Source organism: Scyliorhinus torazame, chromosome 19 (genome assembly GCF_047496885.1).
Source record: "Scyliorhinus torazame isolate Kashiwa2021f chromosome 19, sScyTor2.1, whole genome shotgun sequence".
In the NCBI taxonomy this organism is placed as follows: Eukaryota; Metazoa; Chordata; class Chondrichthyes; order Carcharhiniformes; family Scyliorhinidae; genus Scyliorhinus; species Scyliorhinus torazame.
Genome location: NC_092725.1, coordinates 132,842,373 through 132,867,016, shown reverse-complemented (window position 1 = coordinate 132,867,016; position 24,644 = coordinate 132,842,373). Strand labels below are relative to the sequence as shown.

Below are 24,644 nucleotides of genomic sequence, written 5' to 3'. Positions count from 1 at the left end.
ACCTGCTATTGCTCAACTGGAAGTGAATGGCATAGCTATTTAAAACATTGTATCCTATTGCGTTGTCCATTTTTCAATAGAAGTGGAATAGTGAAATCTGATGATGAATTAAATTATTTTCAAATCACAATGACGCCCACTTAAATTATTTTTTTTTGTATTTTTTTCTTTAAATTTAGAGTACCCAATTATTTTTTTCCAATTAAGGGGCAATTTAGCGTGGCCAATCCACCTACCCTGCACATTTTTGGGTTGTGGGGGCGAAACCCACACAAACTCGGGTAGAATGTGCAAACTCCACATGGACAGTGACCCAGAGCTGGGATTGAACCTGGGACCTCGGCGCCGTGAGGCAGCAGGGCTAACCCACTGCACCACCGTGCTTCCCTCCACTTAAATTATTTTGATTACTGACTCTTAACTCCGTCTTCTAGCAGGTAAAATGGCCAATTTACATTATTTAAAAAGTAAATTAATTCTGCTGACTATTGCACAGGGTATCAGATAATGTACAAGTATTTTGCAAATCGTTTCAAAGTGATAGTGTCATAACTAGCAATGAAATTAATTCAAATAACATTCAATGAACTTTGAAAATGCAAGATCCTGGATATGATTTTCAAAATGAAAATTGAGAAGTAAGATGCTTTAATAAGTCATGTTGTTCGGTTTTGCTATGTTGCAGGTCTTAATAACAGAGCATGGTGACCTTGGCAATGGTAGATTTTTGGATCCCAGGAACAGGATTTCATTCAAATTTGACCATTTACGAAAAGAAGCAAGTGATCCCAAGCCCCATGATGTCGAGAATGCATTGGAATCTTGGAGAAGTGCTGTGGATAATGCTATGAGAGCATATGTAAAAGAACATTATGCAAATGGTGTCTGCACTGTAAGTATCTCATTCTAATTAATAGTAACCAATACAGTGATTCATGTGCATTACAGTTTTCTATTTTTTCTCATCCATCTGAAACATTCAGTATGGTTTTCTACAGTGAGAATATCCATTTACTGGAGCTGGTTTAGCACACTGGGCTAAATAGCTGGCTTTTAAAGCAGACCGAGGCAGGACAGCAGCACTGTTCAATTCCTGTACCAGCCTCCCCGAACAGGCGCCGGAATGTGGCAACTAGGGGCTTTTCACAGTAACTTCATTGAAGCCTACTTGCGACAATAAGCAATTTTCATTCATTTCATTTTCATTTCATTTGCTAATGTTCATCTCACATGCTGTGATCAGTGAAGATTGTTGTTCAGATGGTCTACTTTACATATGTTTCATCTAAAACTGTTTTCATTATCAGGTAATCCCTGTATTACTATTCTGGTCCATGCCAAATAAAGTGCCCTTCTTCTGGGCTGACCTTTTAAAAGTCTAACAACTTTTTTTTTTAATTCCTTAATGGGACGTGGGCATCGCTGGCTGTGCCAGCATTTATTACCCATCCCTAATTGCCCTTGAGCGGGCAGTTAAGAGTCAACCACACTGCTGTGGATCTGGAGTTACATGTAGGCCAGGCCAGGTAAGGACGTCCGATTTCTTTCCGTAAAGGACATTAGTGTACCAGATGGATTTTTACAACAATAGACAATGGTTTCACGGTCATCATTAGGCTTTACATTCCAAATTTTTATTTTATTCAAATTTCACCATCTGCAGTGGTGGGATTTGAACTTGGATACCAGAGCATTAGTCTGGGTCACTGTTTATAGTCCAGTAACAATGCCACTACACCACCGCCTCCCCTTATGAATGCTCTGATTACACTTTTGTGATTGTGCGAGTACATTTTCTTCTCACTACTATTTAGTCAGCCTCTATTTATTTGGGTGCCTGGATTCAAGAATCCAAATTAAATTCAGCTGGTCCTTTGAGGGTGGCAGGATGGTGAACCGTATTGCTAACAATTCCTAGAGTCCCGTATATTGTGCTGCATAATAGTACTAGCTTCAAATATGGGCGGCTGTCTTCCAAAGGTGTGTGAATAGTGTACCTGCTAAAACGATGGCCCTAGGCCTGCCTTTTTTGATGGCCTGATCTAAACACAGGAACTAGTACCCATGAGGCATGATACGGAGTCTACATTCCTCTGCTTTTTTTTTTTCCCCTCACCATTTGGTAGATTTTGTCACATCAAATTCTACTTGTTGGTCCTGCCACCAGCATCAGATGACTAATGTCAGTCCTAGTTGGTACTGGCTGACCCTCTATTAGTGTGTGGTAAAATGTACTTGGAAGATCCCCATTTCAGGTTGTTTAATTTCCCACCGTTGCTCTTTCTCCCAGGTCTTTTATATATAGCAACCATAGCAAGAGAGTCGGTCAAAGACCTGGGAGCTAACGGTGGGAAATGAAACAATCCGAAGTGGATCTTCCATTTGATGGCAAGGTTGTGAAGCTGTTAGACTGCGAAGAGCAGCAACACTGGGTGGATTTAACATAGAACATAGAACTTACAGTGCAGAAGGAGGCCATTCGGTCCATCGAGATGCACCGAACTAATTAAGCCCTCACTTCCACCCTAACCCAATAACCCCTCCTAACCTTTTTTGGTAACTAAGGGCAATTTATCATGGCCAATCCACCTAACCTGCACGTCTTTGGACTGTGGGAGGAAACCGGAGCATCCGGAGGAAACCCAAGCAGACACTGGGAGAACGTGCCAACTCCACACAGACTGTGATCCAGCAGGGAATCGAACCTGGGACCCTGGCGCTGGAAGTAGACGAGATTTGTATTTGAGGGGTTTTGCTGTGTGTGGTGCAATTCTCAATTGAATATGCCACCAGATGAAAATACTGTCTTGTCAGATACTGAATTTTGGAATATTGAAGTCCTTTTAATCTGAAGTTGCCAACTTTGGCAGCGAACATCATTCCTTCAGGACAGCTGCTGTTTTCCCTGTCCTCTAAGGACAGTTTGCTTGGAGAGCATCCAGTTATTTTCTTTTTAAATCACTGAAATTTGAAAATTTATTCTAGATATTCTTGATTTAGATTAACACATGATTCTGAAACTGACTGCATCATTTGACCTCATTATAGTGCTGGTGCAAACATGGACAAAATAACTGCACTCCAGAGGTGAGGGTGACTGCCCTTAACATCAAGGCAGCACTTGATTGAGAACGGCACCAGGGAGCCACAGCAAAACTGGAATCCATGGGAATTGGGGGAAACTCTCCACTGGTTGGAGTCATACCTAGCACAAAGGAATATGGTTGTGGTAGTTGGAAGTCAATCATCTTAGCTCCAGTGCATCACTGCTGGAGTTCCTCCGGGTAGTGTTCTAGGCCCAACCATCTTCAGCTGCTTCATCAATGACCTCCCTTCCAACAGAAGGTCAGATGTGGATATGTTTGCTGAAGATTGCACAATAAACACCATTCGCGACTCCTCAGACACTGAAGCAGTCCATGTGAAAATGCAGCAAGACCTGGACAATATCCAGGCTTGGGCTGACAAGTGGCAAGTAACATTCGTGCCACACAAGTGCCAGGCAATGACTATCTCCAGTAAGAATGAATCAAACCATCACCCTTTGACATTCAATCGTATTACCATCGCTGAATCCCCGACTATCAACGTCCTCTCGTTACCATTTGCCAGAAACTGAACTGGCTAGACATGTACTGTGGCTACCAGAGCAGGTCAGAGGCTAGGAATCCTGTGGAGCCACCTCCTGACCCCCCCCCCCCCCCCAAAAACAAAAAGCCTGTCCACCATCTATAAGGCATAAGTCAGGAATCTGAATTTTCGAGTCCAGATGACACTTTGTCAAAGCTAAAGGCAGAGAAAGTGGGAAATATTTATACTGTGGAGTGAGAATGAAAGATGAGTCATAGCCACAGAAACCCAGGGAAACGGGGTGCTAATAGCCACAGAAACCATGGGGAAAGAGTGCTAATGGCAGTCCCCAGAGAGAACAAAAGGTGTGAAAGGCCAAACTGCAGAGAAATTAACATCAGAGGGTAAACTGTGACAGATGTAGATGTGGTGGTGGGGTGGGGGGGAAGCAAAGGGGAGAAAGGGTAATGAAAGGTGGATAAGATGGGGGAGGGTGAATATAAATAAAGAATGACAAGAGAGAAAGAAATGGTAAAAAACAGTAAAAATGAAATGGGTGAAAACAAATGGGTCCGGATGGGGTAGAGCTAATCATCTGAAGTTGTTGAATTCGATGTTGAGACTGGAAAGCTGTCGCGTGCCTAACCGGAAGAGGAGATGTTGTTCCTCCAGTTTGCGTTGAGCTTCACTGGAACATTGTACCAGGCCAAGGACAGACATGTGGGCATGGGAGCAGGGTCTTGTGTTAAATTGCCAAGCAACGGAAGGTCAGGGTCCTGAATGCGCACAGACCGAACACAAGAAACTCGACACCACCCAGGACAAAGCAGCCCACTTGATTGGCGCCCCTTCCACAAACATTCACCCACTCCACCATCAACGTGACGCATAGTAGCAGCAGTGTGTACCATCTACAAAATGCTGTGCAGGAACTCACCAAGGCTCCTTGGGCAGCACCTTCCAAATCATGATCACTACCATCTAGAAGGACAAGGGCATCAAATACCACCACTTGGAAGTTCCCCTCCAAGCCACTCACCGTCCTGACTTGAAGATATATCGCCGTTCTTTCACTGTCGCTGGGTCAAAGCCTGGAACACCCTAACCGCATAGTGGGTGTACCTGACCACAAGGACTGCAGTGGTTAAGAAGGCAGCTCACCACCGCCTTCTCAAGGGCAATTTGGGAAGGAGAACGAATGCTGACGGAGCCAGTGAAGTCCACATCCTGTAAAATTGCTTTTTTTTTTTTTTTTTTTTAAAAATGTTTTGTTAGTAAAACGTTTGCTTCATCCAGCATTAAAATTCTAATTTGAACATCCTATATTTAGTAAAACTTTATAATCTCTTTCCAGGTATATGGAAAAACCATTGAAGGACATCAAACCATCATAGTATGCATTGAGAGCCATCAGTTTCAACCCAAAAATTTCTGGTATGTTGAATTCTTCTTATTATAGTTTTTTTGGGAGGTATTTTTCAAATGAAACCCCTGAGGAAGAAAAGTAACCTGCATTGTTAAAGTTGATATTTGCGGCAATTTGTCATAAATGACACAGGGGGTTGACAAAACTACTATTCTGTCTGTTTTGAGGCATATCAAGTGGAAATCAAATCAAAAGGACGATGGTTGGAAAATATAAACGTCTTCCATGATTGTGTAGTGTTCAGTGCCTCCTGAAACTCCGATACTGAAGCAGTCTGTGCCTGAGTGCAACAAGAATTGGACGACATTTCAGGCTCGAGCTGCTTGGTGCGAAAAAAAATTTCATGCCGTACAAGTGCCAGGGAATGACCATCTCCAGTAAGCGAACATCTAACCATGTCCCTGTGACATTCAATGGCATTACTATTCCAGAATCTCCCACTGTCAACATCATGAGGGTTACCATTGATCCAAAACTTAACTGATCCAACCATCTAAATGCTGTGGCTACAGGAGCAGTGCCGATCAGAGGTTGGGAATTCTGAAGCAAATAACTTGCTACTCGATCCCTCAACGTCTGTTTAACATCTACACGGCACGAGTAAAGAACGTGAAATAATTCTCCCACTTTCCAGGCTGAGTGCAACTCCCATCAACACCTTGAGCTCAACACCATCCAGGATCAAGCAGCCTGATCAACTCCCCTTAAACATTTGCTCCCTCCACCACTGGCAGAAATGTGTACTATCCACAAGGTGCACTGCAGCAATTTGTCAAACCTTCTGACGGCACTCTCCGAACCTGTGACTGTTGCTACCTGGAAGGGCAAGGACAGCAGGAGCATGGATACACCACCAACTGCAAGTCCCTTGCAAGTTACTGCCCCTTCACTCACCAGGTCATAATCCTGAAACTCCTCAACGGGGGCTGTGGTTGTATCTGCAACAGATGGACTCTGAAAGCAGCTCACCATTGACCTTCTCGAGGACATTTAGTGATGTTCAATAAATGCTGGCCTTGATGGTGATGCTCATATCTCATAATTTTAAAAAACGATTAATATCTCCTTTCTTGACATCAGGATATCTCCGACTTTATAGCCAGTTACTTTTTTGATGTATAACCATAGTTGTAATATAAATGTGGTAGCCAATTTACACTTAAAGCTCCCACAAAAAGCAATATGATCAAGGATATAATTAACACCTAAAAAGACCGTTTGAGGGACAAATATGGACCAGCACACTGGGGACAACACTCCTGCTACCAACAGAGTGCCATGAGGTTTCCTGTATCCACCTTTGTGGGCGCATGTAAAGTAGAATTAGTAGGATCATTTGAAAAGACTAGATGGTGAATAATCTGTTCAAGATCCAAAAAGCAAAGAATTTATCTTCTAATCTGATAACCCAAGAGTAAATTGAATTTGGATTGTGCTATAAATTATATTTCATTTTTTCAAGGCATTTGATTTATTGTCACGTGTACCAAGGTACAATGAAAAGTATTGTTCTGCGTACAGCCCAGACTGTTCCATACATGAAAAACTTAGGATACACATAAATACACAATGTAAATACATAGACACAAGCATCAGGTTTGCATGCAGAGTGTAGTATTACTCATTTGAGAAGATGTGTGAAAAGATCAGTTCAGTCCATAAGAGGGTCATTCAGGAGTCTGGTAACAGCGAGGAAGAAGCTGTTTTTGAACCTGTTAGTGCGTGTTCTCAGACTTTTGTATCACCTGCCCGATGGAAGAGAGAATAACCGGGAGGGAGGGTTTTTGATTATGCTGCCTGCTTTTCCAAGGCAGCAGAAGGTGTAGACAGTCAATAGATGGGAGGTGGGTTCGCGTGATGGACTGTGCTGTGTTCACGACTCCCTGTAATTTCTTGCGGTCTTGGGCCAAGCAGCCTTACAGTCTTGGTCCGAGAAGTTGCCTTAGCGAGCTGTGATGCAGCCAGATAGGATGCTTTCTATGGTGCATCTTTAAAAATGACTAAGTGTCAATGTGGACATGCCGAATTTCCTTAGTTTCCTGAAGAAGTAAAGGTGCTGTTGTGCTTTCTTGAACTTAGATTTGACGTGGGTGGACCAGGACACATTGTTGGTGATGTGCACATCTAGGAATTTGAAGCTATCAACCATCTCCACCTCTGCACCATTGATGCAGACAGGGGTGTGTACGATACTTAGCTGCCTGAAGTCAATTTTGCTGACGTTGAAGGAGTGATTGTTGTCATTAGACCATGCCACCAGGTTCCCTATCTCCCTCCTGTGCTCTGACTCATTGTTGTTTGAGATCCAACACACAACGGTCGTGTCATCAGCAAACTTGTAGATGGAGTTGGAGCCAAATTTTGCCACAGTCGTGTGTGCAGGCAGTATAGTAGGGGACTAAATACAGAGCCTTGTGGGGCCCCGGTATTGAGGACCATTGTGGAGGAGGAGGTCTTGTTTAACCTTGCTGATTGTGGTCTGTGGGTTAGGAAGCTAAGGATCCATTGCAGAGGGAGGAACCAAGTCTTAGGTTTTGGAATTCAAATTAATTGTGCATCTTTGTGGTTTTATTCAGTATAGCTCAAGGCAATACGAGTTCAGATTATTGTGGGAAGAGTGTATGCAAAAAAACTTTTTGTAAACATTTTCTTTGAGAAGGTTTTGTAATGAAAGATAGAAACATTTAACATTCGGTTGAGATATTTATTGATTTCCTGGGTTCAGAGACAGGACCATAAATATAAATGTGCTTATGGATGCATGAATCCGAAACCAAATTAACACTCTGCAGTTAATTCACCTCCCATAAAGCAATATTCACAGCAACTAGTCTCCCATGTCAGTTTGGTACTGTTTGTCAGTTTGACTGCAAAGCTTTTTTAAAATAAATTTGGAGTACCCAATTTATTTTTTCCAATTAATGGGCAATTTAGCGTGGCCAATCCACCCACCCTGGGTTGTGGGGGTGAAACCCACGCAAACACGGCGAGAATGTGCAAACATCACGGACAGCAAACCAGAGCCGGAATCGAACCTGGGACCTCGGTGCTGTGAAGCAGCTGTGCTAACCACTGCGCTGCCCCGTTTGACAGCAGTACTGGCTGTTGTGCTGAAATGGTATAATGGCCAGCTAGAGCTCGTGATGCTAGATAAAAACATATTGTTTGCTGTGTACAGCATCTTTAATCTGGTAATTTATGTAGTGCCCCTGGAATGCTTAATGTTGACAGGTGATTCAAAAGTAAATCCGATGTTTTCAAACTAGTTTGAATTATACTGGGTAAAATATTCTTTAAACTGGGAATGAAGCATTTGTTGGAATGTTATGCCCTATGTCCTATACATAAACATTTTTTTAAATGCATAATTATACAGTGGGACAGGTATTTGAGACGAATCCTATAGCCGTACACTATTTGAAAGCCTTGTGATTATGTGAAATATAACAATCAATTGATTTTTATGTAGAAAACTATTCTGATTCCAAACCATCCCTAGCTCAGCTATTGTACTAAGATCTCTGGCATTCTCGCTACTTATTTTTCTGTTTCTGCCAATTCTCTCCCCTACCCCCACCTCCCTTTCAAGCAGGGATAACTTTTGCTGCAATATGATTTTACAGTTGTCGGCCACTCTTTGAATGGACACTATTCATCTGTGTCTATGACAGTGGATATTGGAAGGTTCATGGACTGCATGCATCATTGCACCCCACACACTCTCTTCCTGCTGCATAGCCATTACATTTGGCAGGCATGACTGATGCTCTAATTTTAACACATGGATTTCTGGGGCCAATTATAGCACACTATCTTCTTCCAAACCAAGATCAATTAACTTGGCACAGATTGGGAATTGAACTTGCCTTTAAGGCTGAGCTATCAGTTTGATCAAAAAGCTCAATCCTAAAAAAAGTGCGAGTAAATATTTTGAGAATTTGCTTTGTGTCAGACAAAATGAAAAAATGAGCTATTTGAGGACAAATCAAAGTCGAGGGAAGTAGAAGGTAACTTTTTTCAATTGAATACAACTTTTTGTCTCATTTAACCAAGTTTGCAATATTTCCTATTTAAAAGATGAGCAGGCACATGATTAATTTCTTAAAGGAGAGCCTGTTTGTTTAGGTACTTAAATTATAATTTTTGCCTAATTGAGACATTCATCTATTTTTATTTTTATGTAGTCTCCATACATTTATGCATATCTATACATTTTATTCCTTCTGTCAGGTTTTCATCCAGACCTAGCTACATTAGACCTACAATTTTTTGCAAAAACTTGAGGGATTTTAACATTCGTTATCCAGTACGCTAAACTAATCAAATGGAACCCAAGTAGTCAATGTTACATTCAAATGTATGTATTTTTCAACAAGTCACTATCGTATTGACTGTATCAAAATTGCATCCATACTACCTTGTTTATTTGCAAGAGAGATAGCAATTGTAGTGATAAATCACATGTATATAATACTACTCTGTTTGACCATCTTCATCATTTTCTGTTAATTGAATGAAGGAATGGACGTTGGCGATCAGAGTGGAAGTTTATTATCACTTCTTCATCAACTCAGGTGGAAGGCATTTTGAAAATTCAGGTTTGTAATAACTATACGATGGCTGAGTCTCTCAATCCATAACCAATTCCATCCAAACAGTTTTTAAAGATCTTGTTTATTCTTGTCGATTATCTCAATGTTCAGAAATAAAGCAGGAATCAAAAATTACATGACTATAAACCTGTCCCTTCCTCAGACCATGCACATTCTACTCCATCACAGGCTCTCCTAAAGGTTTTTTGAAAAAAATGTTATGCTAAACTCCTTCCTGTCTAAGCTGTATCTGCTAAAACGATACTTTTGTACGTATCTCGAATCTTGCTTTAGTACATTCCACTCTTGATCAATTTTCATTCTGTGGTGAAATATCCATGGTCCATGGTCCTTGAGGTCCAGACTATTTTGTTCTTTCCAATAGATGTAACTACATTTAAATATCAGTTGTTTCTAAGTGGATACTCATGCAAAGTTGTTTATCACTTCAAGTTTACTGTTTGAGTGTGTATTTCATGTCGTCCAATTAAGTTCTTGTGGGTTGATTTCTTGTAAGACTAACTTAGTGGACAAAATGTGCCTACCATCCACCTGATGGGCTGTGTTGGAGGCTCGACTGATGTTAGCGTTAAACCTTTAGTCAAATATTATCCATACACTACCTACACATCTGGAGCAGAAATCTTACAATTCTTTAACAGACCCAAGCAGCAGCTTGGCTTATGAAGAGAGACTGAGTAGACTGGGACTATACTCATTGGAATTTAGAAGAATGGGGGAGGGAGGGAGGGGGGGATCTTATAGAAGCTTATAAAATTATGAATGGAATAGATAAGATAGAAGCAGGGAGGTTGTTTTCCACTGGTGGGTGAAACCAGAACTAGGGGGCCGAGCCTCAAAATAAGGAGGAGCCGAGTTAGGACTGAGTTGAGGAGGAACGTCTTCAGCCAAAGGGTTGCGAAACTGAATTCCCTGCCCAGTGAAGCAGTTGAGGCTACCTAGTTGAATCCTTTTAAGGAAAAGATAGATCTCTGAACAGTAAAGGAATGGAGAGTTATGGTGAGCGGGCGAGTAAGTGGCGCTGAGTCCACAAAAAGATTAGCCATGATCTTATTGAATGGCAGAGCAGGCTCGAGGAGCTAGCCTCCTCATAATTCTTATGTTATGTTCCCCTTTCAAGGGAAGGCCAGGCTGGGATCAGTGAGGACTGGATGTTTGATGGGTAGCTTTCCGTGGTGCTAAGAGGAGCATTAGTGCTCATCCTGGCCTTACAAAAAAACTTCACCTGAAATATTTTCTGATGGTCTCCAATTCCCCTTTTGAGGACCATTGATTTGGCAAATGTGTTGTTTCGGGAGAACACAGGACCTCTGATTTCCAGCTCACTCCAAAGTCACAGTGAGCTCCACCCGGGGAAGAGTGTTGGCATTCGGATGGCAAATGACTGAGACACTTGTAAATGTTTAAGACTATAATTCAGATACTGTCCTACTAAATAGGGGTCTCATGCTTCAATAATACTACTAAATCAAATGGATATTTTTCACCGACAATTTTAAACCTACGATACTAGTTATAGAAATTAATGACCTTTTAACAAATGGCTCATAGGTTTGAGAAATGCATAAGATGTATTTAATTTCTTGTCACTTGCCTTATACTATTTTGGTGAAATCATAGATTAATCAAAATTGTTGAGCATATTCCATAATTTGGGTTCTTAGTGTTCTTGTGATTGTCGACTATAAATATTTTGTAGACTTTTTTTCAAAGGAACAAATATAAGACTCTTTTTACTCACAGGCTGTAGTAACAATTTTTTGTTTGAAAGTGGTGTACAGTTTTTAAAAGAACAGAGTACAAATCTAAATATTGTAAATTGGAGTCTGGATTGCTCGAGTGCTATAATTTTTGAGAGCAATTTTAAAATCCTTTTTAGGTAAAATTAGGTTTTAATAAATGTAATGAAAATGCAAATCCAAACCTTTTCACAAGTTTATTTTTTAGGTTCACTATTATGAAGATGGCAATGTCCAACTGGTCAGCCATAAAGATGTACAGGAAACTATGTCTGTCACTGTAAGTAAAACTACTAAGCTACATTCTAAGAAAAGTGACCATGATAGTTTCTTTGTTATTTATGATAGCAATCATTGAGGTAACTGCAAGTTGTTTATATAAATCTTGTGTTGAGTGTTATTTTTCTGGCACCATCTTTATATATCAATGAATGATTTTTATTCCTTCGCCCCCCACCCCAGCCTCACTTCTGTCTTCCCTCTTCCACTCCACATCTTACTTGAAAACACTGAATGTTGTTGTTGTCCTGTTTCAGAGGTGTTTATAGCTCTGGGACCCAAGTGGCTGATTGCCACTTGTCAACCTGGATGGAACATTGGTTGATTACTGAGAAAGGCATCAAGCCTCACCCACTCCTCTCATCCATATTCAATTTTCCAGCATTAATTTCTGATGAGCAAACATAAATTGGAGCTGCCCTCTTTCTCTCCCCCCCCCCCCCCCCCCCACACACACACACACACTTTGGCTATCACAGAAGTCTTTATGACTCGAATTGAAACTTCAATGAAGCTCAAGCTACTTGTATTCCACTTGTATCCATGCGAACATGATGTGCCCCAAGCTAGTCTGTAACCTAAATGCACTTGCTTTATATTTTTAACATTTCGATTGTTCTGCTTTCTTTCACAGAATGAAGCCCAGATGGCAAAAGAATTCACAAAACTTGTAGAAGCAGTAGAAAATGAATACCAGGTATGATTATCTCAATTAAATATTTGGACTGACTTCTAATATTCCAAGAGACACGTTTGTGAGCTTGTATACATCTGATTTGCACACAGTCATAGCTGCACTCAAGTCAGGTGCCATTCTGTCCGCTGAAGCAAAAAATGAACTTTGCAGCTGTTCAGCAGTTTGGCCAAAATGTCCCTTTACATTGTTTTTACATCGAGGCTTTTTATGGGTTTGTCGTTACGAAGTTTAACAATAGCGGTAGCTCGGCAGAACAGTAGTAACAGTAATAACTGAAAACAAGAACACCAGTAAAACAGATCTTGCTTACAGGTCACCCTCCTGTAGACTGAAAAGCCTGCACCTGCTCAGAACCCTCAACAGATGCCAGTAAAACAATTACATAGAAGAAAGGCTTATAAGAACACGCTTATAAGAACACTTTGTGCTCAAAATGACAAAAGCGTTACATAATAGTTACCAAGCCCAAAAATGACCTGAGCTCTTGACACATTGCTGGGCACCAGAGCTTCCTTAATGGCTCGAACTTTCGTCTCCACAGGAGATGAGCATTGTGCAATGATTTTGTGGCCTTTGTAGACTCTCTGTAGACACTTTGTGCCTGGAAACTGCACTTGTTCCTCTTCAGATGCTGTCCCGCCTCTGAAAACCTTTCTAAAACTTGATCCAAAATGCTGACATGCGCCTCCTCGGTCTTCCCCGTAATTACTTCTCGACGACGTCCTCATCGACTGGTAGGTCTCTTCACTAATGAAGGACGCGGAGGCTTCTTTTTCCACCTTCACCTTGATTTGCTTACCATCAACCGCCACTGTAGTAAAAATAGGCTCTGCCCATACCTCATTCACATTAAACATGCCATAAGCTTGCTTCTCTACCTGCTCGGAGCTGTCTAAATTATACATAGCTGATTGAAGCTTTGAATTTAAATTTTCTTGCTCAGCTTTCGCCTTTCTCTTCACACCCCTGCATTTCTTCACTAAATGCACTGCTGACAAACAGCATCCATAAAATTTGCAATAATTTGTATAGTGTAGCCCACCAGTCCACTGCATTCACCTTTTTTGCTTGCAACTTCTTTTTTCATTTTATGCAGCACCCCACCTGAGTACCAACATTAGCCTTCTGAATATCTTTAACATTACTGGCAGCCGTTTCCATGCCCTGCAAAATTTCCAGGGTCGCCTTGGAAGTCTGTGCGGCTTCACCCAACAACCAACTCTGAATGCTGTCCTCATTAATGCCACAGACCAAACTATTTCTGAGCATATCTTCTAAAACTACTCTGAAATCAGTGTTCTTAAAGTTGGCGTAATTTTGCCACAAAGTTAGCTATCGATTGACCTTTTCGAAAATGGCTGTGAAATTTGAACCTGTGAATAATCAGCGAGGATTTCAGGTTATGGTGATTCTGGACCTGAGCAACTAAATTTGCAAATAAAATCTGCCTGCTTTCCGTGGCATGGCCAGATTCCTCATCAACTTATAAGTCTTCACCCCACACACACTCGGCAAAATCGAGCTCTGTTTTGCCTCCTCTTCTATTCCATTTAAGAAATACTGCAACCTCGCCACGTATTCAACCCAGCCCTTGCTTCTCTCATCGAACTCTCCAATTGCCCCAAATTCAACCATGGTGCTGCTCACTTGAAATTCTTCGATTAAACCCAGGTCACAATGAAAACTAACTACTCACTGAAAGCCACCTCAAGTTACCACACTGAACATCAAAAAAAAAGTTTTCTTTTCTTGCTGTTTTCTCCTCGTCGCCAAAAAGATGTAACTTTTTTTTTTAAATTTTAAATTTAAAACAAATTTGTAACATTTCCACAGAGAAAACAGGCCCTATGCAAAGAGCCTTAACATAGTGAAAACAAACAGTGGGAAAGAATAAACATGTTAATAAAGCACTTCCCGTCAGCTCTGTTTGCCCTGCCCCACATGTTCAACTAAACTAACGTGGCTCTAACCCCTTGGCCCTCCCTCGGGCGCTGTTGTCGGTTTCCTGCGCTGTTCCCTGAGAGTCTGCAAGCGACCCCCCCCCCGGGATCCCTAGACCCCCCCTCTGCCCACTTAAGTCTTCTCTACTCTTCTTCTCGGCTGCCCCCCCCCCCAAAAACCTCCCCTACCCACCGAGGCTTGACCTGCCAGACCAGCCCTGCGCTTGGCCCTAGGCCGTCCCTCTTCCTACTCTCCCTGGGGCCCCCTGACTTACGCTAGCTACGCTGACCCCTGCCCTTGGCGCCTGCTGTCTCCCACCCGAGCGCTCGGGCCCTCCCCCCACACACCAAGGACCCATTGACCTGATTGTATCTCCCCGTGCCTTTTCAAGTCCCTTAACCAGCCCCTAGCCCATCCCCCTCTGAGGCCCCGATCTTCCACCAAAATGTACCAAGAGCAGGGCCCCCCTTGCAGGGCCCCTCTCTCTGCCCCCCCCCCGATGCTATCCCCCCAAAATACCCTACACAATGCGCCCTCCAGCCCCCGCTCTGACCCGGCTGAAAACAATCTTGGATAGAACATTACAGTACAGGATAATTTAACAAACCGCCGCCACACAAAAGCTCTGAGAGCCCAGAGTCCTTTGGTTCAAGTCCAACTTTTAATAAAAGTCCACACCTAGTCAGAGCAAATTAGGTTAACAGACTGCTGCCACTGTACAACACTGAGAAAATTAAGTGCCCGTTAGTTCAAGTCCAGCTTTTCTTTAATAAAAGTCCAAACCTGTTCTGGTGTCTCAAAGTAGTAGTGGAGTTCCTCAAACGTAACCCAAAGCTTCGCAGGATACAGCATTCCAAACCTCACCTTTTTGTAGAGGGCTGCCTTTACCTTGATGAATCCTGCAAGCCTCTTGGCCAGCTCCGTTCCCAGGTCCTGGTAGATGCGCACCTCACAATTCTCCCATCTGCTGCTCCTCTCCGCCTTGGCCCATTGCAGCACACGTTCCCTGTCAGCAAGCCGGTGAAAGCAGACCACCAAAGCCCTCAGTCGGTCGCCCGTCCTGGGCTTCCTTGCGGGGACTCTATGCGCCCCATCCAACTCCAGGGGTCGGGGGAAGGCCTCCGGCCCATCAGCGCCTCGAGCATACCTTTCACGTATGCACCCACATCTGACTCCTCGCAGCCCTCGGGGAGGCCAACGATCCTCAAATTCTGCCTCCTGGCTCTGTTCCCCAGCTCTTCAAGCTGCTCATGCATCCTCCTCTGGTGGGCGTTCAGCTCTTCCACCTCGTGCTCCATCTCCGCCACCGTGTCCGCCTGGCTGGAGAGCTTCACCTCGACATCCCTGAGCGCCTTCTCCTGGACCGCCTGTGCCTCGACCATTCGGTCAATTACCGCCCTCATCGGGTCCAACGTGTCCCTCTTCAATTCGGCGAAGCAGTTCTTAAAAAAACTCCATCTCCCTTGGCCAGTGAGCCTCCGCTCCCTGGTCCCTGCCGTCCGCCATGTTTCGTCGCCTGGCCTGGGGTCCCTGCTGCTCCCGCTTCGAGCCCTGCCGCTCCACTCGACCACTTCTGGTCCAGCTGCTCATACCCTGGGGGGGGGGGGGGGGGGAAGAGACGGAAACGGAAGCCTCTTCCCTATTGTCCCCTCAACCTAGCCAGGTCCCGCAAGAGTTTGTTTAACAGGTCCGTTTGCCCATCGCGGGCGGGAGCGATCCGACCTGCTTCCTCGAGGGCGCCACCGGAAGTTTCAAGATGTGGTAACTTGAGACTACAAAGCAGGTGGTCAAATGTGGAGGAACTTCTTTATATAAATAAGTTTACCAATAATAGTAACTCAGTAGTAACTATGAAAACAGGAGCACGAGTAAAACAGATCTTGCTTACAGGTCACCCCATTACAGACTGAAAAGCCCGCACATACTCAACCCTCAACAAGCCCCAGTAAAACAATTACATGGGAGAAAGGCTTATAAGAGCACTCTTTACTCAAAATGTCACTCAGTATTTTAAAATTATTTTATTTTTGTGTGGTAAGTATGATATCTCCCAGTTGTCACAATTGCCTCATTGAGTAGTGAGTGAGAATTCAGGTGAGGGCCACATACATGAATCAGTTTGGCAGATTGCCAACACTTTCGCAAAGCATGTTTAAAAAAAAAAAAACAAATAGCCAGATATATCCAGAAAACGTCCACCCAGGAACAGAATATAGCTCTGTACTGATTTCAAGAGTCACACTTAAAAATATATAAAGGAAGCTAGTATGACCTCTCATTGAACTGAAGATTACTAAGTAGCACACACACCAGCAAACAATATATTGTGCATGAATTGCTTCTGACCTTCAAAACAGTATTTTCCAGATTACTGTGAATGGTGTCATGATAATTCTGACACATTCAGTAAAATTAAATCTGGGGTTAGTTATCACCATTGATATAATATATATAATATATATATATTGATGCTGTTTTTCCAGTTTTAATTTCTGGATATAATTTGATACTTAAGCCCATGGTGCTGGTTGTTGGTGTGAATTTCTTCTATAGAAGAGCAATTTGTCTCTTTTTTTTTTGGTCCAGTAAACTGAGGCCTTCTTCCTACCACTACACCACCCTCAAAGTATTAGCCAGTGCTCAATAAAATTAGCAAATCTCGGGTTGATTTGTCAGCTCGAGAGGAGCTCTTAGGTGAGCACTGACTGGCGTTAGTTATTTGTACTTTTCCTTGCAGCAAATTATTGTCGCGCTTGTGTTTCCCTCACAATCTAAATGTTTACTTTCTCCAGACTGCTATCAATGAAAACTATCAGACCATGTCGGACACTACGTTTAAAGCCTTGCGTCGGCAGCTGCCAGTCACTCGCACCAAGATCGATTGGAACAAAATCTTGAGCTACAAGATTGGCAAAGAAATGCAAAATCTTTAAGAGGAAGTTTTGCATGACTGGATAATTTTCGTGTCTGTTTTAAAAAGGTCTGGTCTCACAAGTGTGAAATTGTTGAATTACATTTATAAATAATTTGGGAAATTGCCTCATAACCTTTTTTTTTAATACACTTTCAGTTGAATACCATTCGTGCTCATGATAGATTTACTGTGCACAAAGCACATGGCTTTCAATGCAGCATTTCCCTTTCTGACATGTTAAAATAGTTTGACTCCTTGGTTTACTCATTAATGTGATTGTTTTCATTTTAATGTACGTTCACTTTCTGAAGCAGTCAGTGCAGCCATTACGTTTAGTTGCCATACTTATGTTTACAGAACCATGGTGAGACCATGCCTTTTTTAGGGTTTTTTTTCCGGTTCCTGCTTAGTACAATTACGTTGCTGAGGATCCAAGCAAATTTTAAACTTAACAGAATGGGCCTGTTTCTTCCCAGTACCTTTATTTCGACAAACGGTTGACGGTTACTAATCATTTATATCTGAAATATATCCCTTCATAGACTTCAGTCACTTCCACATTAATTTCTGAACTTGCCTTTGTTCTCTATAAAAGAAGTATTCTGTTCAGGGGTAAATGGCATGGGACAGAAAATATTGAGTTAATGGGTAAATAATTCAATGTGGTTAGTAATGTTTATGCTTTACTGACATGGCACTGTCTCAGATGTAGTTAATATTTCCTGCAAAAATATGCATAAAATGCAGTTACTGCTTTGTGCCCACATAAACTCCTCCTTCAATGAGCTGTGTATTAAAAGTTACCCATGAGTTATTTTTTATTAAGCAGACACAACTGTACCAGAACAAGACACATTGTAATATAAACCTGTATTCATTAATTTGTGTGTCGGCCTGTCTTATTTGTGACTTTCAGCATCAAAATCCCATTTCTGCCTATGATCAATTTGTAAATGACAGTTGAAGTTGTCATCGAGATCGGGTTTCTCAAAGGAATGAATGGACGTAGTGGTTGTTGCACAGACGAACACTCTCTTCCCAAGTTTGCCATAATTTGATGTTAGAATTATTTTAGCATTCTGGAAAGTAAGGCTTCAGTTAAACTGCTGTGAGAGTAGGTTTGGGTGGATTTTGACAGGTTTTAGTAAAACTTGGATATTTGATCCCAATCTGACTTGCATAAATTAAAGCCAAATGGAAAAGAAACCCCTACAGGAGAGGTTGCATGATAGAGCTCGGTTTTTACACCAGATGGGATATTGTTGTAGCCTAGAATGAAGCTGTACCGAAAAAGAGTTATGTTGGCTTAATGGGTCATTAAGTACTTCAGTATTGAATCTTCTGATCTCTGCTATTGAGGTGTAGCTTTGCACATGGATCCCACTTGCCTTTTTTTTCCTGCCAGACATGTTTTGGTCCAGCTCACAATATAATTCTGGTTTTGACTGTTTTATGTATATGAAGCCGTAATGAGCACAATTATTAATATCTACTTCATTACAGGAGTGACTACTAGGTTTCAAAAGTATTTAATTGGCTGATAAGTACTTGGGACATCTGGTGATCGTTGCAATTCCTTTTTGAGTAAACCATAGCCATCAGTGTTGAATAATATGACAGGAAAATAACAAGGACTTTAGCTATCTGTGGCTTATTTATTGAACTCACCAGTATTTGCATTTTTTTTAATGCATCCAAAAAAAAAGGTTCCAAATAATTCACATTGTGCACTTTGAAATTGTGAACACTTGGGAATTGCAAACTATGAACAGCTTACAACCCACCAAGCCCATTTCTAAAAACATTGGACATACAGTTAAGTGCAAGATAGATGAAATGTGTTTAGTAGAATGGGGATTACTTTACATGGAATCCACTGTGTCAAAGAGATCCCAATCTTTGGACCAATGTTTGCATGGGTCTATCTATCCCACTATGGATGCTGGGTAAAGAACGTGCCAGTATGCAAAAAAATAGGAACCGCGTCATGCACTTTCATTGGAAACTGGGCAGATATATTGGGAGATGAGCAATTCAAATTTCTCAAGGCAATGCATTCACACAAGTGATGGATGTGGAGAGATGTGGGGATGATGAGGGAGAAGAAACACTGCAGGAGCTACAGCCAATGTTGGGGTATGTTGTTCATCTGGTTTGCAATGACCATTTTGGAAATGCATGGAACAAGCTTCTTAAATATGATATCACTAACAAGAAAAATGGCACACTAATTAAAATAATTCCCTAAGTAAAGCTAATACGGGTAGATTATAATCTTGGCCTGTAATTTTTAGATTGTTGCACAGTGTCTGACTGGAGTGTGAACTGATTGCGTGTCCTATCAGTTACGGGGATCTGCTGTCTGTTCCTTTGATGGTGGAGAGTGGGAAATGGTGGAGAAGTTACCAGGTTTTAGCCTGTATCACAGTCTCAGTAATGTTGATGGCTAGCAGCAACCCAGATTCAGAGATGGTGAAGAATGAGCTCCCTGCCCAGAGTCCTCGCACCTTTACCAGCTGCAGGTGGGCTGGGCCTCTGGAAGGGCACATTCTTGACTTTGACCAGAATTAGCACAAAGAGTACCCGGAGCAGCTACAGGCAAACAACCTGAGCAGGAGGGACAGACACAGATAACATCCCACAAAGAGGCTGAAAATTGGCTTCTGCCTCATCAGAAGAGCTTGGGAATTATTTTTGTTCCAGCAGCCGAGAGATTGAGAATCCATCTCTGTCCTAACGGCAGAGGTGAGCGATGAGTCCCCTCTCACCGGGGCAAGTTGGAATATTTCATTGTTCCACCTAGATGGACCAGAACTAGCCTTGTAATAATAACGGGAGCAGTTCATTTCATCTCGAGGTTTATCAACTGTGCTAAACTGATGATCGAGATAATGGCGGCTAGTGCTCTTCGAAAAAGTTCCCAAACTATTCGGAAACAAAACTCTGTTTTAGAAAGTGCTCCAAGTGGAGGTTTACTGTAATCTGAAAAATGTTAGGTGATGTTTTGCTTGGCTTCTGTTGTTTTTCAAGAAATGGGATTAACGACTCACTCCAGGATTTAAGCGCACAATTTTGGCTGACACTTGGATTTATTTGGATGAAACATCAAACTGTGGCCTGTTAGCATTGGCATGAAAGGGGCTCGATTCTCCACCCCGCCGTGCCACTTTTCTGCCTTGGCCCGCTGGCGGGATTCTCCGTTACGCCAGCTGGTCAATGGGGCTTCCCATTATGGGGCAGCCGCACGCCATGGGAAACCCCTGGGGGGTCAGCAAAATGGAAAATCCCACCCAAGATGTCCTGGCACTGTTGAAAGAGGGAAGACCTGGACAAGATTTATCTCTCCATCAAGGCAAAATAGATTTAACTGGTCACATGTCTCAATGTTTGTGTGACCTTGCTGTGTGAAAATCCAGAAGCATTTGTAAACGCAAGTGATAACACACCAAAGAAATTCATTGACTTGGAAGCATTTGGGAAGTTCCAGCAACATGGAAGATACTATATAACTACAAATTTATTTTCTTGCCCATATCAAATTACATTTACCAGTTTATTGAACCAGTTATCGAAAGGATCCAAATCCTTCAATGTATCTCATCATTTGTCCTGCTCACCGTTTACTCTGCTGTCATAGTTTGATATTTCTCCCAATTTTATAGAATTCTGCTTACAACAGGAGTGTACTACTTATTGAAATATGTAAAAATATCAAGGGTTCTGACTCTAAAACTTGGATATCTTAGCCTCTTTCCAACCTCTTCCTATTCACAGCTGCCCTTCATCAATTTTCTAACCTGCACTCCATTCTGTCTCCTGTCTGTACCTCCTTAGTTATTAATGGTTGATGGTGAAGTCTTGTCTGTCAAACAAAATAAATCTGCCCTTTAATTCCATGTACTATTGTATTTTGGATTGTGCTGTTTCCTTTGGCACTCCAAATCATAAAGGCTTAATTTCTCACTTTATTTCCTGGGTTGCCATGTTGTAAATTTAATGGGAAGTTCAACACAATAACTACCTTAAAGATTGTGATTGCATTGTGCAGTCCATTGAAGTGGATTATATGTTTGACTAATAGTATCTTCAAGAAACACATCTGACCATCAGCAGAGGCCAAGAAAGAGTCACCTCGCCCCAGGATAGTTTGGATTATTGCATTGTTCCATCTGGAACAAAGGCGTGCAACAAAGGAGCAATCCATTCAGTCTCCTGAGGCTTGCCAGCTGTGCTACACTGAATTAATGGTTCATTATGTGGTGACCATTTAAAAACAAAAAGTGAATGTAGCCAAAAAATGACTTGCCTGGAATGCTGGATTTGGAATCTCCCGAGTATTGTACTGTATTTGCAGTCCTGTTGCGGCAGCTTGATCACTCCAAAGATTATGTATAGAAGTGCACAATAACTTAGAATCACTGACTGAAATGTGATGTTTACCCTGTGTATGAGTGTGTAGTAATGAAAAAGTCATTACTCCAGCCATATTTTTGGATTTATTTGTGATATTACTACGTGGGGAGAAAAAAGCCAAGCAACTCTTTCCTTCAGATGAACCATATCCCGACTGAGCATCCAGGATCATTCTCCTTTAACCGCTGCTCAAATTCTTGTGAATTTTTATTTTTGCAAAAAAAAAAATCAGCAATGACATTTCTGGACATATTGTAATGCTTTTTAATCCTTTCCTTAACTATGTTTTTATTTAATTCTTATACTGAGGGACATCTCTGTACAGTAGTGAGAACATAGATCCTAGCCACCTTTGTCTAGTGCTTTCTGTCTGTAACATTCTACCATCCTGAAAGCAAGTTGCAACAAAAATGGTGTTGATTAATGATGGCAATTTATCTCTTAGTCTACAAGAGATCCAGACACGAGGCTAGGTTCAAATACGCCTGTCCCTTCTACTTCACCCATTGTTTCCCCTCCCCTTGCAAACTGCCTCCCCCCCCCCCCCCCATTCCACTCCCGGACTAAGCAAACTACATGCTTGAAGAATTGATATTTGCATACTAATTTCATTTTCCATGTCTATACATGTTGACTTTTAATAAGCTAAAAGTTTCCACATGGGCATTCTCTAAAAGGGAATGAACAACTAGATCTAGCTCTTTTTGGAGAGATTCCACACAGCTGTTGCTAAAACTTGCTTCATAGTTTTGAGTACATTTCTTTATATTTTTGTTTCAATAACAGGAGTTATATTAGCCACTTACCAATCCCTGGGCATTTTGTTAATTAGTGTATGTACAAAACAAATCAATGAAACAGGGCAAAAATATGTGCATCAAAAACCCAGGCTGCCTTTTGTAGCATTAAAAATATTGTCCATATGTTGGGATCCTCCCATTTTGGCTCAGATTAGCACGAGATGCAAAATATTTAAAAAGCAAACGATTCTTAAATAGTTCTCTGCCCAGAAAGAAATTCAAATGAAAACTACAAAAATAAACCTAGAACTTTAGAAATTTCAGCACCGATGACAACCGTTTGCTGCTCTTTCTCGGTACTTTCTCCCCTCTTTATTTCCTCCTGTGTGCTCCCCAGCTTCAGATTAAACAAGTGTTAATTTAATTGAAATTGGTTGCATCTAGACTCCACTGTTGCTTCACAGTGCCAGGGACCCGGGTTTGAATCCCAGCTTGGGTCACTATATGTGTGGAATCTGACGTTCTCCCCTTGTCTGTGGGTTTCTTCGGGGTGCTCCGGTTTCTTCCCACAAGTCCCAAAAGACATGCTTGTTAGGTGAATAGGACATTCTGAATTCTCTCTCGCTGTACCTGAACAGGTGCCGGAGTGTGTTGAGGAGAATTCCACTGACTTTATTGCAGTGTTAATGTAAGCCTACTTGTGAGACTAATAAAGATTATTATTAAGTAAAAATGCAGCTAATTGCAAATAGCCACTGGAGCAGATAATAATTGGAATCTTAAGTATTTGAAGAGAAGGATATGTAGAAATTGGATTGGCGTAGATGAGTTCCGAATAAAGGGTTAACCGTTTCCTCTGCAGGTGGAATCATTTCTATGATTGTGTGGATAAATAGTTTCAAAGTGTTTTTCGTATTTCAAACTCTTGACAATATCAGTGTATTTACATTTGAGTAGCCTGCTCAGATAACTTGACAGGTCATGCTACTCTGAAGTAGGATATCAGAAAGACGACCAGGAAAAAGCAACTCCTTTTGATTTTGGGCAGGTATGTCAGTAAATTCAGTGGCCCTGTGTGTTAGGTTTTCTTTGAAACTGTTTTATGAAAGAGTCTGGGTTATTGACCTTGGGATGCCTGACAACTCTGGTACTGGGCTCGCGATCTAGACCTTCCAATTCCTCCATGACAAGAAATTAAATTTATACGGTGAGGAGAGAAATCCAAGGACATGATATTAAAATTAGAGCTATTTAGGAGTCAAGTGAGGTTGTACTGTTTTTTAAAATCATTGCGTAAGTGGAAATCGGAATCTGAACCTATTTCCCACAAAATACTGAAGGCTGAGACAATTGAAATTTTAAAATTGAAAGACTGATTGATTTTAAAAATGGCTGAGTGTTGATTGATATTGACAAAAGAGTGGGTAAATGGAGTTAAGGTAGATTTCGGCCATGGTCTGACAAGAGTGATGGAACAGGCTCGATGGGCTATTCCAATGTTCCTCCTGAGGACACAGCTCCACCCTATGGTTTGAATTGGTTATTATTTATAAGTTAGTTGAACCCGGCTAAATACAGTATTGTTTCACATGGAAAATAGCTGTTTTCCCTTTAATTACACTAATTTCTAAAATGAGCGTTCCACAAAACAATACCTTCAGCACTCGTTTTAGTGACCTTGACCGCTCATTTTTAGAATGACAAATGTGATTTAGAAACTCAAATCTTCCATTGACAAAATGCAACTATTCAGCACTTGGAAAAATTTGATCAGAGCTGTTTATTTTCCTTTTTTAAAAAAAATACTTGTTATTTAATTTTAACAAATTTTCAACAACCCCCGACCTTAAAGAAAGAAAAAAGAAAACACACACAAAGACACCGCACGCCCAAATTATACAGAGAATTCCACCAATATACAAACCCATGAACCAAAATAAACACATACCTGGAAACCTCCCCCTCTCTCTTTCCCCCCCCGCCCCCCAGGTTGCTGCTGCTGATGATGATCTCCTAACGTTCCGCCAGAAAGTCGAGGAACAGTTGCCAGCGCCTGAGGAACCCTTGCACAGATCCCTGCAAGGCAAACTTTACCCTCCAATTTAATGAACCCTGCCATGTCGCTGATCCAGGCTTCTACGCTTGGGGACTTTGCATCCTTCTGCAGTAGCAGAATCCTCCGCCGGGCTACCAGGGACGCACAGGCCAGAAGACCGGCCTCTTTCGCCTCCTGCTCGTCCGATGCCCCAAATAATGCTAACCCCCACCTTGGACATAGTCCTCGCAAATCCCCTCCAGCGCCGGGCACACCC

The 24,644-nt window shown here is 41.9% G+C and overlaps 1 protein-coding gene across 1 annotated transcript in view; it reads left to right on the top strand.

The window, feature by feature from the left end:
* The window catches only part of LOC140396536 (F-actin-capping protein subunit alpha-2), a 48,103-nt gene extending 30,043 nt beyond the window's left edge, over positions 1-18,060 (top strand). Inside the window, exons 5-10 of the mRNA XM_072485262.1 lie at positions 686-892; positions 4,925-5,004; positions 9,516-9,594; positions 11,557-11,628; positions 12,262-12,324; positions 17,058-18,060. Of these exons, the coding sequence (XP_072341363.1) occupies positions 686-892; positions 4,925-5,004; positions 9,516-9,594; positions 11,557-11,628; positions 12,262-12,324; positions 17,058-17,198 (642 nt within the window). The 3' untranslated portion in view covers positions 17,199-18,060. The remainder of the gene's footprint in view (positions 1-685; positions 893-4,924; positions 5,005-9,515; positions 9,595-11,556; positions 11,629-12,261; positions 12,325-17,057) is intronic.
* The last annotated feature ends 6,584 nt before the right edge of the window (positions 18,061-24,644 follow it).